This window comes from Suncus etruscus, chromosome 12 (assembly GCF_024139225.1).
Source record: "Suncus etruscus isolate mSunEtr1 chromosome 12, mSunEtr1.pri.cur, whole genome shotgun sequence".
Lineage (NCBI taxonomy): Eukaryota > Metazoa > Chordata > Mammalia > Eulipotyphla > Soricidae > Suncus > Suncus etruscus.
In genome coordinates, this window is record NC_064859.1 from 41189237 (window position 1) to 41203903 (window position 14667).

The 14667-nt window shown below is 44.0% G+C and overlaps 1 protein-coding gene and 1 pseudogene across 1 annotated transcript in view; both read left to right on the forward strand.

The window, feature by feature from the left end:
• The window catches only part of FAM178B (family with sequence similarity 178 member B), a 119311-nt gene that overhangs the window by 50430 nt on the left and 54214 nt on the right, over positions 1–14667 (forward strand). Inside the window, 1 exon segment of the mRNA XM_049784593.1 lies at positions 11716–11815. Within this exon segment, the coding sequence (XP_049640550.1) occupies positions 11716–11815 (100 nt within the window).
• On the forward strand, positions 12590–13706 carry LOC126024432 (mitochondrial inner membrane protease subunit 1-like; annotated as a pseudogene).

A 14667-nucleotide genomic window follows, 5' to 3' on the forward strand; every position in this document is an offset into this window, starting at 1 on the left:
GATTGAACCCAGATCAGTCAACCCAGGCAAACACCCTATCTGCTGTGCTATCACTCTAGCCCCAATATAATCCAAATTCTGGATTGGTATATTCAGTAGTATGACTTGAAATTGTGAAGTCTATACATATATATATATATATATATATATATATATATATATATATATATATATATATATATATTGGTTTTTGGGCCACACCCAGTGTTGCTCAGGGGTTACTCCTGGCTGTCTGCTCAGAAATAGCTCCTGGCAGGCACGAGGGACCATATGGGACACCGGGATTCAAACCAACCACCTTTGGTCCTGGATCGGCCGCTGTGCTATCTCTCCGGGCCCATGAAGTCTATATTTTTTAATAAATATGTTTTCTTTTCAAAATTATTTTTTGGAGCCAGGGTGATAGTACACCAGATAGGGTATTTGCTTTGCATGCTGCAGCTTGTGTTCAATTTCTGGCACTCCATATAGGTTTCTGCCATGCCAGAAGTGATCCTGGAGCATAGAGCCAGGATTAAGCTCTGAGCACCCCTGGATGTAACCTCCAAAACAAACAAAAAGCCCAAATTACTTTGGACTATATTAGATCCCTTGCATATATGTATAAATTCTAGGATCTGCTAGTCATTTTCTACAAAAATAGTACAGGAGGAATGTTGTATTCATTATTAATTATAAAGAGTCCTAGTGTGGTGGTGGGGCCTTTCTCGGCTTGGCTTGGCCTGGTGCCTGCAGCCCCTTCAGCCTGCAGGTCTGTAGGTTCAGGATAACAGCGAAGAAATGATCCACAGCAGTCAGATAAAGTTTCAGGAGACATTCAGGTTTATTACAAGGCCCTAATCGCCATGTGCTTTTTTTTCACAAGACCTCTAAACTAAGCAGCCTCTTTCCTGCCTCTCTGCATCCATCTTGTGTCTGATTGATCTCTCCTCTCCTCCCCAGGCAACCCTTTAATTACCAACCACAGACCCCTCCCAGCTGTAGATGGGTCTCACCATCCTGGTGAGATTAGCATATGGCATTGGGGGAGGAGTAACAGAGGAAAGGCACTTACTTTGCATGAAGCTGTGGTAGCCATAATTCGAATCCCTAATTCAAATTCCCTGCACCACATCTGGTCTTCCAAGTACTGCCAGGGCACACTCCTAGGCAGAGCCAGGAATAGCCCCTGAGCACTACTGAGTGTGGGTCATCCCCCCAAAGATTAACATCCTGGGAGCCAGAGCAATAGTACAGTAGGTAAGGCACTTGCCTTGCACACACCCCATATGGTTCCCTTAGCCTGGTAGGAGTAATTGGTGAGTACAATGCCAGGAGTTTTATAACCCCTGAGCATCATTGGGTAGGCTCAAAAACAACATCTGGGGTTTGGTAGTGATATTTTTACTTTTTTTTTTTGGGGGGGGGAACGATCACACCCAGCAGCACTCAGATGTTACACATTACTCCTGGCTCTGCACTCAGAATTATTCCTGGCAGGCTCGGGGGACCATATGGGATGCTGGGGATCAAATTCAGGTTGGGTGCGTGAAAGGCAAATGCCCTATCCACTGTGCTATCATTCCTACGCCAGATTTTTACATTTTCTAAATAATTTGGATATTATTGTCATCTCTCTGATATGGAACTTCACAATTCATGAACATGGGTTGTATTTTTATTAACATGGACTATCTTGTTTTATTTTATTTTATTTTGGGCCACACCCACAATGCTTAGTGGATACTCCTGACTCTGCAGAACTTATTCCTAGCAGTGCTTGGGGGATCAAACTAAGGCAAGCACCCTACTCAGTGTAGTAACTTTTTATTATTAATATTAAATATTAAATATCTTGTAATTTATTTGTCTCTGGATTCTTTTAATGGCATTATGTAGTTTTCAACATTTAAGTTGTCTTTCATTAAATTTATTCTTAAATATTCTATTCTTCTTGAAGCATTATAAATAAACTCCTCCATTTTTTTAAAAAGATGCTTCTTTGCCCATTTGTAGAACTATAACAATTTTGTATTTGATCTATATCTTACAACCTTGTTGAACTTGATTATTAGCTCTAATCATTTTTATAGAAGAATTTGGTTTTGAAAGCAAACATGTTCTTGTGCAATAAATTGCTTGAAAGAAATGACTTCATGTTTCTTTAACAAACATGCTCTAGCTGTGCCAGTGTGGGACTGACCAGTAACCCAGGGCCAAACAGACTGCGTAGGCAGTGGTGCCTGGAGAAAGCTGTCTTCATTGGGGAGAGGGAAACTAGAGAAAGTGAAAACTTGCTTAGGTTCTTTCACCCTAACTTCCAGGGCAGTGTTGTCCATTCCTACCTATCACTCCATTTCATATCAGCTTCTATGATATTTGTGTAGGAGGGAAGGATATAATGAAATAAAATGACCCTGGCCATTCCATTCTTTGAATATTTCTCATGTGGGCAAGAAATTCAGCTCTCTGAACAAATTATTTTAATTTTTATGAGCAGTGTCTTTGGATGCTTTGTTCTCTCTTTGTGCGTGGAGTTCTAGGACTGTGGTTCTATGGGTCTTTGGGGCTCTGATTAGCTAGCTACTCAATGACAAAACCTCAGTGACTCTTGGTTGTTGCTCCCTTATATTCTTTCTCCTTCCCCCTGCTCTACCTTCCTTTCTTCTAATCTCCCACATATTTATAGACTGGCCTCCTGACAAAAGAATAAAACAGTGGTTGGGATGTGGCTCGGTGGTAGTAGAACACATGCTTTGCATGCATGAGTGAGTACCTGAGTTCCCTTCCTGGCACTACAAAAAAAGAAAGAATAAAATAAACACCACGAATCACCAATAATCTCAGCAGCCACACAACTACTGTTATTTTTTAATGTGCTCCATGTACAGGTGTGGAAATTCAAGTACTAGAGAAAAGTGCAAAGCAAAAGCTGATCCTTCTTCCCCACCACTCTTTGGCATTTCTCCACAAGAACTCATTATTGACAACTTTTGTGGTAATTCCCAAGAGGGAAATTAAGGCACAATTCATATAATATTTGTTTTTATATTTAGAAATTTATTTACATCTGATTTTTTTCTGTCCAGAATTTATCTTAAATTACCATCAGTAGAGTTAAATTTGAGTAATATGCCAGTTCTCTCTGGACTTCAGGGAGGGGGCCTACCCAGGGTAAACCAGACACTATGAGTCCCCAGAAGGTGGGTAAACCCCTTGCCCCAGAGATCTAATGAATCATCAACTACAGAAAGGAAGGATTAAGATTTATAGCTGAGTAAGGTGCTTGTTTTGCTTGCAACTGATCCAGGTTTGATCCCCAGCAATGAGAGAGAGAGAGAGAGAGAGAGAGAGAGAGAGAGAGAGAGAGAGAGAGAGAGGAGAGACGAGAGAGAGGAGAGACGAGAGAGAGGAGAGACGAGAGAGAGAGAGAGAGAGAGAGAGGAGAGACGAGAGAGAGAGAGAGAGGAGAGACGAGAGAGAGAGAGAGAGAGGAGAGACGAGAGAGAGAGAGGAGAGACGAGAGAGGAGAGAGAGAGAGAGAGAAAGAATATTACAGACCAGAAGGATAGTATTTGCCTTGCATGTGGCTGACCCAGGTTCTATCTCTGGCACCACATATGGTCCCCTAAACCCTCTGTGTCAGAAGTGATTCCTGAGTGAAAAGCCAGGAATAAGTCCTGAGCACCGCTGGGTGTGGCCCCAAAACAAAACCAAATAAAAACAAAAACAAAAAGGAACATTTATATTTTAGCTTATATTTTCTTGAGGGGTGAGTTGTTGGTTCTGCTGGGGATTGAACTTGGGCCAGATGCACACAAGGTGAGTGCTTTATTTATTGTGACCTCTCTTCAGTCCCTCCCCCCATGTACTTTGAGACAACACCAGCTAGGTGCTCCTCACTCCTCACTCCTGGCAGGACTCAGAAATCAAATGGGGGCCGGAGTGGTGGCGCTAAACAGTAGGGCATTTGCCTTGCATGCGCTAACCTAGGATAGACCGAGGTTTGATCCCCTGGAGTCCCATATGGTCCCCAAGCCTGAAGTGATTTCTGAGCGCATAGCCAGGAGTGACCCCTGAGGGTCACTGGGTGTGACCCAAAAACAAAGAAAGAAATCAAATGGGGTGCTAGGATTGAATCCAGGCTGGCTGCGTGGGACTGCACCTGGCAAAGGCTGAGCTCAGCCCTTTCTTGTTTTCTTCTGTTTAGATACAAGATACAGATTCAGAAAGACTAACTACCTAATCCCACACGGGCCACTTTAGTTTATTTCATATTGCATTAATGTTGCCTATTTGTTTGCCTGGTTGAGCCATTATTGATACCTTAGTACTAACTGATGCCTATTGTCTAAGTCAAGGCTGCTCTGGAGATCACATTCTCTAGCTTATAGTAATGAAGTATTACTACACTGAGTCCTCTCTGTTCCACCTCTGCATCCTTCCTGTTTCTGAACGCCTGTCAGTCTCTGTGCTTTTATCAGGCTCTTGTCATTTGCTTTTCCCAGAATGCCAGGGTTGTGTAGCCTTTTCAGACTGGCATCTTTTTTGGGTAATGTTTTAAACTTTATTTAAACAACATGATTTACAAAGTTGTTCACAATACAAGTGTTTCATGAATTCAATATTGCAACACTAGTCCCACCCCAGTGTGACCTTCTCTCTTTCCCACCCATCTCCCAAGCCTGCCTCCTTAGTGTGCACAAATAATTATATTGCTTGTTACAACATAGTGCTCACCATAGTGTTATAGTAACACTATTCATTGTCTAAGGATTCACTGAACTGGTTGGTGCTAGTTGAAGCTTCTATGTTAACTGTTTTCGCCCATTGAACTTAGTAGGGCTTCTACACAACTTTCCCATCTAGTTTGCCTATATTTCTACTAGGCTGTGAATTCAGTCCTGTGAATTTGGAGGTGTGGCACACCCACATATTCAGCTGTGTACTGCAGGAGCTTTGAGATTGAGACCATTCAGCAGTTTATTTCCTCTTCAAGATTAGTGGAGCTGTGAAGCGAGGCTGTTTATATGCTGGAGAATGCCAGGTATGGATAGGATGCATGGGGCCTCTAGGCAGGGCAAGACTGGCTCTTTTTGTTTGTTTCTTTCTGGCCACATCTAGTGACACTCAGGGGCTTCAGGCTCTGCTCAGAAATTACTCTGGCAAGCTCGGGGGACCATATGGGATGTCTGGTATTGAACCTAGGTAGGCCATGTACAAGCAAATGCCCCACCTGCTGTGCTATCAGTGAGACCCTACAAGACTTAAGCTTACACTCAGCATTATGCATTGGCTTTCCCTGACACAGTAGTGTTATTATAGAGTGGTCTAGAAAGATCCCCTGTAGTACTATCATCCATTCACCTATTGAAGGAAATCTTGATTACTTCCAGTTTTTAATACAATTATAAGCAAAGGTGCTATAAACATTGCTGTGCTTTGTTTCGTGTGGACATGAGCTTTCATTTGGGGAATGTCAAAGATTGTACTTGGGTGTTTCGAACTTTGTAAATTCTTCATTCTGGCTTACAAAGTGACTGTACCATTTTGTTTTCCCACCTGCAGTCAAAGTTCCCTCTGCTCTTTTTGCTAGCATTTGATGCTCTCCTCTGTTTCATTTTATTCCAGGGATCAGGAATATTCCAAACATCTCAACTTCTGAAATCCAAAGTGTGAGAACATAACAAACCCAGGGTTTCACACATGCTAGGGAACTGTTCTGTAAGTGATTAGTTCTCAGCCCTTCAGATTCTTGCTTATAAATTTGGGAAGGCACTTTGTCGAATTTCCTCCCTGACTCACACCGAAAGTGCTTGCTAAGATGAGAAAGTGAGGAAGTGGTTGCCTAGAGCTCAGATGGAATAGCTGGGCCTCAAGCAGCCATGCTGAACTATGAAGTGAAAAAGAGAGGAAGTAGGGGCCGGAGAGATAGCGTGACGGTAAGGTGTTTGCCTTGCATGCAGAAGACCGGTGGTGGTTCGAATCCTGGCTTCCCATATGGTCCCCCAAGCCTGCCAGGAGCAATTTCTGAGCCAGGAATAACCCCTGAGCGCTGCAGGATGTGACCCAAAACAAAAACAAAGAAAAAAAAAGAGAGGAAGTAGAATAGAAGGAGAGGAGAGAAGGAGAGAAAGAGGTTGTATGCTGATAGGGCAAGATAGAAGATGGGCAACCAGAACTCAATAGATTAGTCAGGTCTATTAACTAGGAATGCCCCCTGAGACATCTCTTGCATCTTAGACATAAAATTCTAACTTATTTAAGGCCAGGAATGCTTTGTAAGCAGAACTTGCCTTGTATGTATAAGGCTCTGGTTTGATCCCTGGTATAACACACACACACACACACACACACACACACACACGTCCTGGTGGGTTACTATTTTGTTTTTAGTCTGTTTTTGGTTCCTTGTCTCTGAACCTAATTCTCACCAGTATGAATGAATTGGTTTTCATCACAGTGCATGTCTGTTCTACTCACCAGGGGCCCAGGGTATGTTAGGTGTTAGATGACAGTAAGTGGTGGTATAAATTACAAGGTGGCCTAGGGACGGCAGCACCTACCCTCTTAGAGTCTCGCTCCTTTGAATAAATGGGCCAGTGGCTGACACTCCATGTGTGTGCATGAGGATATGGGGTCGTTGAGGGAATGATTCAAAGTACATGCACATAGAAAGACAATTGTATGTGGGAAGAGGTGTGGTAGGGCATGTGTGTACATGAGTCTTATGGATGAGTGGTGTGTATGTAAAATAGAACTGTTTTTATATTAGTTCATTATAGTTACATTCTTAAACCCAGAAGTAGTACAAACCAGACCAAGTAGAAATGTTCTGCTTTCACATTGCAAGGAAACCGGTAAAATTTTAAATTATTGAAGCTATAGCTGATTAACAACAGTTCAACCATATTGAAGCAACCATATTAAATACAAATGTGCTGAGGGAAGTGAAATAGTTAGAGTGCTTAGGATGAGCAACAGTATGACCTGAGGCCTCCCCTAGATGTGGTGAGCCCAGAGCCCAGGCTTCACCCAGTAAACTCAGAGCCAATTTAGGAATCTAGCCCCTACCACTGGGGCTGGTGAGGTCCCTTCCTGCAGTGGCACAGTGGGGTACTTAGGCAGGCCAGGAAGCAGGCCGGTAGAGCTGTTGGTTCTCCAGGGCACACCCAGGATTGCTTCTTGTTAACTTAGTTTGGGAGGAAGGGAAGAGAAAAGCCAGAAGCTCAGCCATCTCACTAATGCCAAGATGCACCAGGTGGGTGAGTGAGCAGAAAAGGACCCAGGAGTCCCAGACCAGGCCAGACACTTTAAGAGTCGCCAAGGAGGACCTGGAGAGATAACACAGCGGCGTTTGCCTTGCAAGCAGCTGATCCAGGACCAAAGGTGGTTGGTTCGAATCCCGGTGTCCCATATGGTCCCCCGTGTCTGCCAGGAGCTATTTCTGAGCAGACAGCCAGAAGTAACCCCTGAGCAACGCTGGGTGTGGCCCAAAAACCAAAAAAAAAAGAGTCGCCAAGGAAATTCTTAGGGTGTGTGGTGTGTGTGTTTTTGTTTTTGTTTTTCACTCTTTACATAGAGAGCCAGGAGAACAGTGTGGTCTTTTGTGAAATAAAAGCTTCTTCAGAGGCACAGATGGAAAAGTTGCTTTTTATTGAGGCCTGATACTTTTTGTCCCCATGCTTTCCTGAAGCTTCACTCCCTTCTACCCCACAGGAGAGGAGACGACAAGGAAGTTCATAGCTCAGCTGCTCAGCAGAGGCCAGATGCTTGCCCACAGTTAAAGATGGCATTTAAACAGATACAGGGCCCTGATGTTCCCCTGGGGAATCACCTCAAATGACTGTGCAGTGAATGTGGAGAAACCAAGTAAGAGAACTGGAATCCTTGAGTTTGCCTTTCTTTTTTGTTGGCTCTCCAGAAAACCTTCTTTTGGGCCAGAGTACTCAGGAGAAAGCTGAGTATATGGCCTACTTAGAGTTCGGTTATTTATGGACTCCCAGTGCCTTCCATCACTTAGATAACTTCCAGGGGGTGGGGGATGTTGGGGGTTGGATGGGTCCTGAGGCATCTCAAACTCCTCTCTGCCACCAGTCCCCACACCCAGCCTAGATCACACTGTGGTGAAGGGTAATTACAGGGTGGGAGTCCAAAAAGGAGTGAGGCCAGATCCAGGTGCAGGCTGGTAGGCACCAGGCCTCTCTGCAGGGGGACCTTACAGAAAATGCCCCTGTGGTGGTGCACTGGGTTGCAGGGAACTGTCAGAACTACCTTTGGGATGTAATACCAATAGGATGTTGGACCCAGCTGGGCCTCCAGGGCCTCCTGCAGCCCTGATTCTCTTTCTACACATGGTCTCCCTCCCTGGAAAGTTCACCAGTAAGCACCTAAGAACTCCGCTCCAGACAGCTCTCGTAAACAGCTCTTTCCAGACCTGCATTGTATTCTGCAGACCTCCTTCCTTGCTTATTTGTGATGCTGGCTAGTACTGTAGTTATTGGTCTCTTACTTGTTAAGTTGCCAGAGGGAAGTTTATCTTCTAAGTGTCTAATTACTTGTTGAGTGAGCTCCGGCCCCTATACATTTCCAAAGAGACACTTGATGCTGTGGAAATGTTTTTGGACGGGATTCAGATATCCTTCACCCACCTTCCTTCAATCTGCTATAGTCGGATGTTCTCCATGCCTTTAGGCTGCTTTCCTCTGCTTTTGATTTTTGGGTTTATACCCTGAAAGCTTTGTGTTTGGGTTGTAACTAGCAGTGTTTGGGGACATTGCAGTGCCATGAAGCCAAGGCAAAAGATGTTCTCAGCTTGAAGCATCCCTAGCCTAGGCTTCTGTATTTATGTACCTCTGCCTTGATCACTTCTGTCCCTTTGCTGGCCTGTGCTTCTGCTGCATAGCTGGTGTACAGATAATTGTCATGGTTTGGTTTACATCTCTGTCAGGAAGAGTGAGCTAGCTGAATGCAGACATCACAAAATAACTTTTATGGAAACTTTCTTAAAAATACAGGAAGAGGGCCTGAAGTGGTGGCACAAGTGGTAAGGTGTCTGCCTTGCGCACGCTAGCCTAGGATGAACCACAGTTCGATGCCCTGCCCTCCCTGGCCACCCCCCAGCATCACATATGGTTCCCCAAGCCAGGAGCGATTTCTGAGTAACCCCTGAGTGTCACTGGGTGTGGCCCCCAAAAACCACACAAAAAATTGAAAAGAAATACAGAAAGAGAAAGAAAGAAATTATGTATTCAAGGGAGAAGAGTGAACCCCGTTAGTTTTCAGGAGAGGCTTTTATTTATTTATTTGGTTCTTGGACCACATTCAACAGTGTGCTCAGGGATTATTGCTGGCTCTGTATTTAGGGATCTCACCCAACTCACAGGCATGCAAGCAAATCCCTCCTCACTATACTATCACCCCTGCCTGGGAGGAGGTTTTATTCTTCCTACTTGTTTTTTTCATGTAGTTTGGCATTTATAAAAGAATCTGAATCTTGTCGCAAGAAAATCCTGCATTGTTGATCTTCCTTCATAGTTTTGTAGAATCTTCTACAGCTTCTCCTTTTCTGAGGGGTCTACTTTCTCTGGATAGGGCCTCAGTTTCTCCTCTCTAAAGAGTTCAGGAGTTGCATGCATGTAGTCTTTATGCTTTTGGGACTCAGGGCGAAGCAATCTCTTTAGTTTTATTAATTCCAAAAGTACCAGAGTACCCTTCCCAATCTATCCTTTCTCTCTTCCCTGGTCCCTTCTCTTTTTTTTGTTTGTTTGTTTTGTTTTGTTTTGAGGCCACACAGTAATGCTAAGGGATTATTCCTGGCTCTGCACTCAGAAATCACTCCTGGTTCAGGGGAGCCATATGTGATGCCGGGGATCGAACCTAGGTCATCGAACCTAGGTCTGTCTTGGGTCAGCCTCATGTAAGGTAAACGCCTTACTGCTGTGCTGTAGGCCCCGGAATGTCCCTTCTTTGATCACAGAATGAGCCTGTTGCTTTCTGCTGCCTGTTTTAGGCTTATTTTTGCCTAGAATCCTTTCCTTCCCCAAACTGGGAGCTCCAAGATCTTCACTGGGTCACCTCTTTTATTTTTTTATTGGACTGCTCCAGGCAGTAGTTAAGAGAACATGTGATGCCAGAATCAAAGTGAGCAAAGGATGTGTGCTCCAGTCAACTCATCAACCCTAGGATACCTCTTTATCTTTAGTGATTACACCCATGGGGTGCATTGCTGTGAACTCTGATGGAACCATTTGCCATCCAGAATGACAAATATTTGAGCATGTGCTGCTAATATGCCCTGCACCCAGCGTCTGAGTTCATGATTGCAAAGCCTTACCCACAATCAAATTCTGGAGGGTTTTTTATGTTTATTTTCTTTTTGGTTCATACCCAAGATGCTGTTGGGGGGGGAGCTAATAAACATTGGAGGTATTTGGGAGACCATCCAATACAGTTCTCAAACCCAGGGCTTTGAACTTCGTCACTGTGCCCCAGCATTTTTCGCTGCCCTATTATTTTAAAATCCGGCAGTATCTTGCTATTGAGTTAAGACTAAACTTACTGTTTTTGTCTTTACTTTATGCCTTTCAGTTGGGTTTGCTTAAAACTCTTTCCATTTACTTCTCATTCATTCATTCATTCATTCACTTTTATAGCAGCAAGCTGTATAGCTCAGGTGGAGAGCACTTGCCTAGCATGTGTGAAGTCCTAGGTTCAGATCTTTCCATAGAAGCCACTTTTCTAGGATCTGAGTGTGCAGACATCTTCCAGAGGTCTCAAACTTGAGGCCCGTGGGCCGTTTGTGGCCCTCCGTACAACATTTTGTGGCCCTGCCCTAGAGGAATCTTTTTTTGTTTTGTTTTGTTTTAGTCATTTGGGTCACACCCCTCAACATTCAAGGCTTACTACTGACTTTGCACTCAAGAATCACCCCGACTTTGCCTCCTGTGGCCCCCAGGTAAATTGAGTTTGAGAACCCTGTTAGACTAAACTAAAACCTCATAGGATTTACATTCTCATGAGTAAAAAGAAGCAGATAAATCAGTACATAAGATAGAGCAGAGAGTGATGACAGATGAAGTCCTGGATCTCACCTATTGTAGGCATGGGAGGTCACAGTGCAGACATGGGTGTGGAAGATGTTTCCATCTTCTCTTATACACTAGTCACATTGGGTTTGATGGTATATGGTCTGCAGAAGGAAAAGCCCAGTGTGTAGAAGCTGTTTGTTCCTTTTGGCTGGTATGGCCAGTCATTTGGTTGAACTAGTGATGACAGAAGGATATTCGGAATTTAGACTAGCTGAGGAAATGCCTTCTAGGCCACCAGAAGCAGGTACCTGGACACATCCTAATATTGCAGCCAGGTGGCAGGAGTCCATTTTGGGCTCTCAGCAGTCCTTAGCCCTGTGCCAGAGCCTAGTGCTGAGGTGGGACTCTTCTGAGTCTTGCAGTTTGAAGTGGCTGGTCTAGAATTCATCTCTGCCTCAGTGCCCTGAGGGCTGTTGGACTGAGGTGTGTGGGCCCAATTATTCCCTGGTCCTGACACTGCAGAGTAACTGTCCCTTGAAGATTAGAGGCTGCATGTGCAGGTGCTCAAGGCTTTGGAAAATGCTGGATACCAACAGCTCCTGTATGCCTGCAGATGATACCCTGCAACCTCAGAAGGCAGGATCAGTCCCTGGGTCTCTTCTGGGAGCTGTGTGACCATTCTCACCTCTACTTCTTTACTTGACAGAGGAAGAGTTGTACCTGTGGTACCCTTTGCTTCAGGAGATCACGAAGGTATTTCATAGCCTGGATGCCTACAATGTCCATCTTTTTCCCCAGGAACCCAGGTGAGTCTCCTTCTCAATACCTTTCTTTGCATAAAATCATAGGTGTGGCGGTGCTCATGGGACAATATGGGATGCTGTACTATTGTTCTAGTCCAATATGTGCTTTTTTTTTAATATTAAGAACAAATCTTGCTGGAGAGGTAGTATAGTGGGTAGGGCACTTGCCTGGCATGCAGCCAATTGGAGTTCAATCCCTAGCATCCCATATGGTCCTGAGCCAATCAGGATTGAAATGGAGTGCAGAGCAAGGAGTAACTCCTGAGTACCACTGAGTATGCCCCCCAAAATACTACATAAATAAACAAATAACAAAGCTTCATACCTAGGGGTAAAACACCACAAAAGATCAGAAGCAAAAATAAATCCCCTTTCTCACCCATCACTCATGTCCTACAAGGCATGAGTGCCTAGTTTTGCCTTGCAGGTACTCTGTCTATGGACTGACATGCTGACCAATGTACTCACCCCTGCCTCCTAGGGACAGAGCCTCACAGTTCATAGGTGACCTGTGGGTGGATGAGCAAGGTCTGGGCTACAAGAATATTTATATTTCATAGCTTATGTGTGAATTATTGTACATCCAGGCTCTTTATTTTTAAACTACATCTGACAGTATTTGATAGGGATCAGGACTTCTTGATTTTTTGTTTTGTTTTGTTTTGGGTTATACTCGGCAGCACTCAGAGGTTACTCCTGGCTCTACGCTCAGAATTCACCTTTCGCAAGGATAGCGGACTAGTGCAGAGAGGCCAGGTGAGAAAAAGGCCCACCTGAGACCTTGGGTGAAGAGACAGACTTCCTGGGCGCATTGGTCACAAGGAATCCTGAAACCATGAATCACTTATACATCTTTTGAGACATGCTTTAGATGCTTTTTTTCCTGGAAATCCTGAAGCTACCCCCCCATAATTGAATGTGTTATACAACAGACATATGCTATCTTATTGAAGACAACACTGCAGTGAGAAGATTGTTTGCTTTTAACCCTATTATGCGAACCAGTTTTTCATGTGCTGCTGGGAGGAAAAAACAGGAGTTCTGGGCCAGAGAGTACAGAGGGCTAATAGTGACAGAGTCTACATAGAACTATGCTTCATAGTGTTCTGGGGAAAACCTTTCGACTTGTTGGCTATACTATCCAGTATGGTTGTATAGCTCATTGTGCTTTTGAATATGTTGGAATATATGGACCATCAATGGAGCCTACAATTAAAAATTCAGATGTTGGGGCCAGCGAGGTGGCGCTAGAGGTAAGGTGTCTGCCTTGCAAGCGCTAGCCAAGGAAAGATCACGACTGCGGTTAGATCCCCCAGCATCCCATATGGTGCCCCCAAGCCAGGGGCAATTTCTGAGTGCTTAGCCAGGAGTAACCCCTGAGCATCAAATGGGTGTGGCCCGAAAAACCAAAAAAAAAAAAAAAAAAAAGAAATTTCAGATGTTGTCTTTGCAGAAAATCTTAGTCCACATTTTTATGGTATCCAAGAGGTGATATTGTAAGAGTCCAAATGATGCAAAAGCTAATATTTGTAAAAGAGTAATTAGTTTGGAAGGAGACAAAGTCCTCAAAAATAGTCCATCAGATTTCTTTAAAAGCCATAGTTATGTGCCAACAGGTCATGTACGGTTAGAAGGAGATAATCTACAAAAGTCTACAGATTCAAGGTACTATGGACCTATACCCTATGGATTAATAAGAGGATGAATCTTCTTTAAGATTTGGCCTCTGAATGATTTTGGATTTCTATGTGATAGTCCTAATGGCCACCCTTTTTCTGATGATTAGCAAGCATTTATTCTTCTGATATTGTTATTATCTCCTGTTCAAGTGAATTTATTATTGCCACTGAAACCATGTACCAATAAACTTATTTGCTATTCAAAAAAAAAAAAAAAAGAATTCGGGCCCAGAGAGATAGCACAGTGGCGTTTGCCTTGCAAGTAGCTGATCCAGGACCAAAGGTGGTTGGTTCGAATCCCGGTGTTCCATATGGTCCCCCGTGCCTGCCAGGAGCTATTTCTGAGCAGACAGCCAGGAGTAACCCCTGAGCAATGCCGGGTATGGCCCAAAAACCAAAAAAAAAAAAAAAAATTTCACCTTTCGCTCCTGGCAGGCTCAAGGGACCATATAGGATGCCAGATTCCAACCATCGTCCTTCTGCATGCAAGGCAAATGCCCTACCTCCAGGCTATCTCTCTGGACCCTGGACTTCTTGATTTTTAATTATTGTTTTTGGGTCAGTTGTCAGTGTTCAGGGACATTCCTGGCTCTTTGTTCAGATGTGACTCCTGGCCATATTTAGGGGACTATGTGTTGCTGAAGATTTTATTTGGGATCAGCTGTATGCAAAGCGTAAGCCTTCATTATCTCTCCTGCTGGAGGTGGGGATGTTTAATTTTTATTTATTTATTTCTGATGTTAGGGATCAAACTAGAGCCTAAGACACAAAAAACATGAGCTCTGTTACCAAGCCACATCGTTGGTCTCCCACATCCAAATTCTGTTTTACAAATTCCTGCCAAAGTTTAAGATCTGAGGGTATGTGGAGAGCCTGGACATACTATTGCATGGGCCCCAGGAGCTGCAGGACCATTCCTGAACAGTGGGGGTTGTGTGTTCCTAAGATGGAGGTCAGGTTCAAATCTTCCTAGGAACCTGTTCTATGACTGTGCCAAACCAAACCAGACAAAAGCTCACTCAGCTCTGCTATAAATACTGGTGCATGTGCTGGCCTGCCCCTTTACTTCTTTAGTCTCTGCCCAAATCACATCCCCAAGAGTCAGATTCAGAAGAGAATTTACTCAGGAACAGAGGAGCCCACATGCAAGGAGTGGGCTTACAACAGCACTCTCCC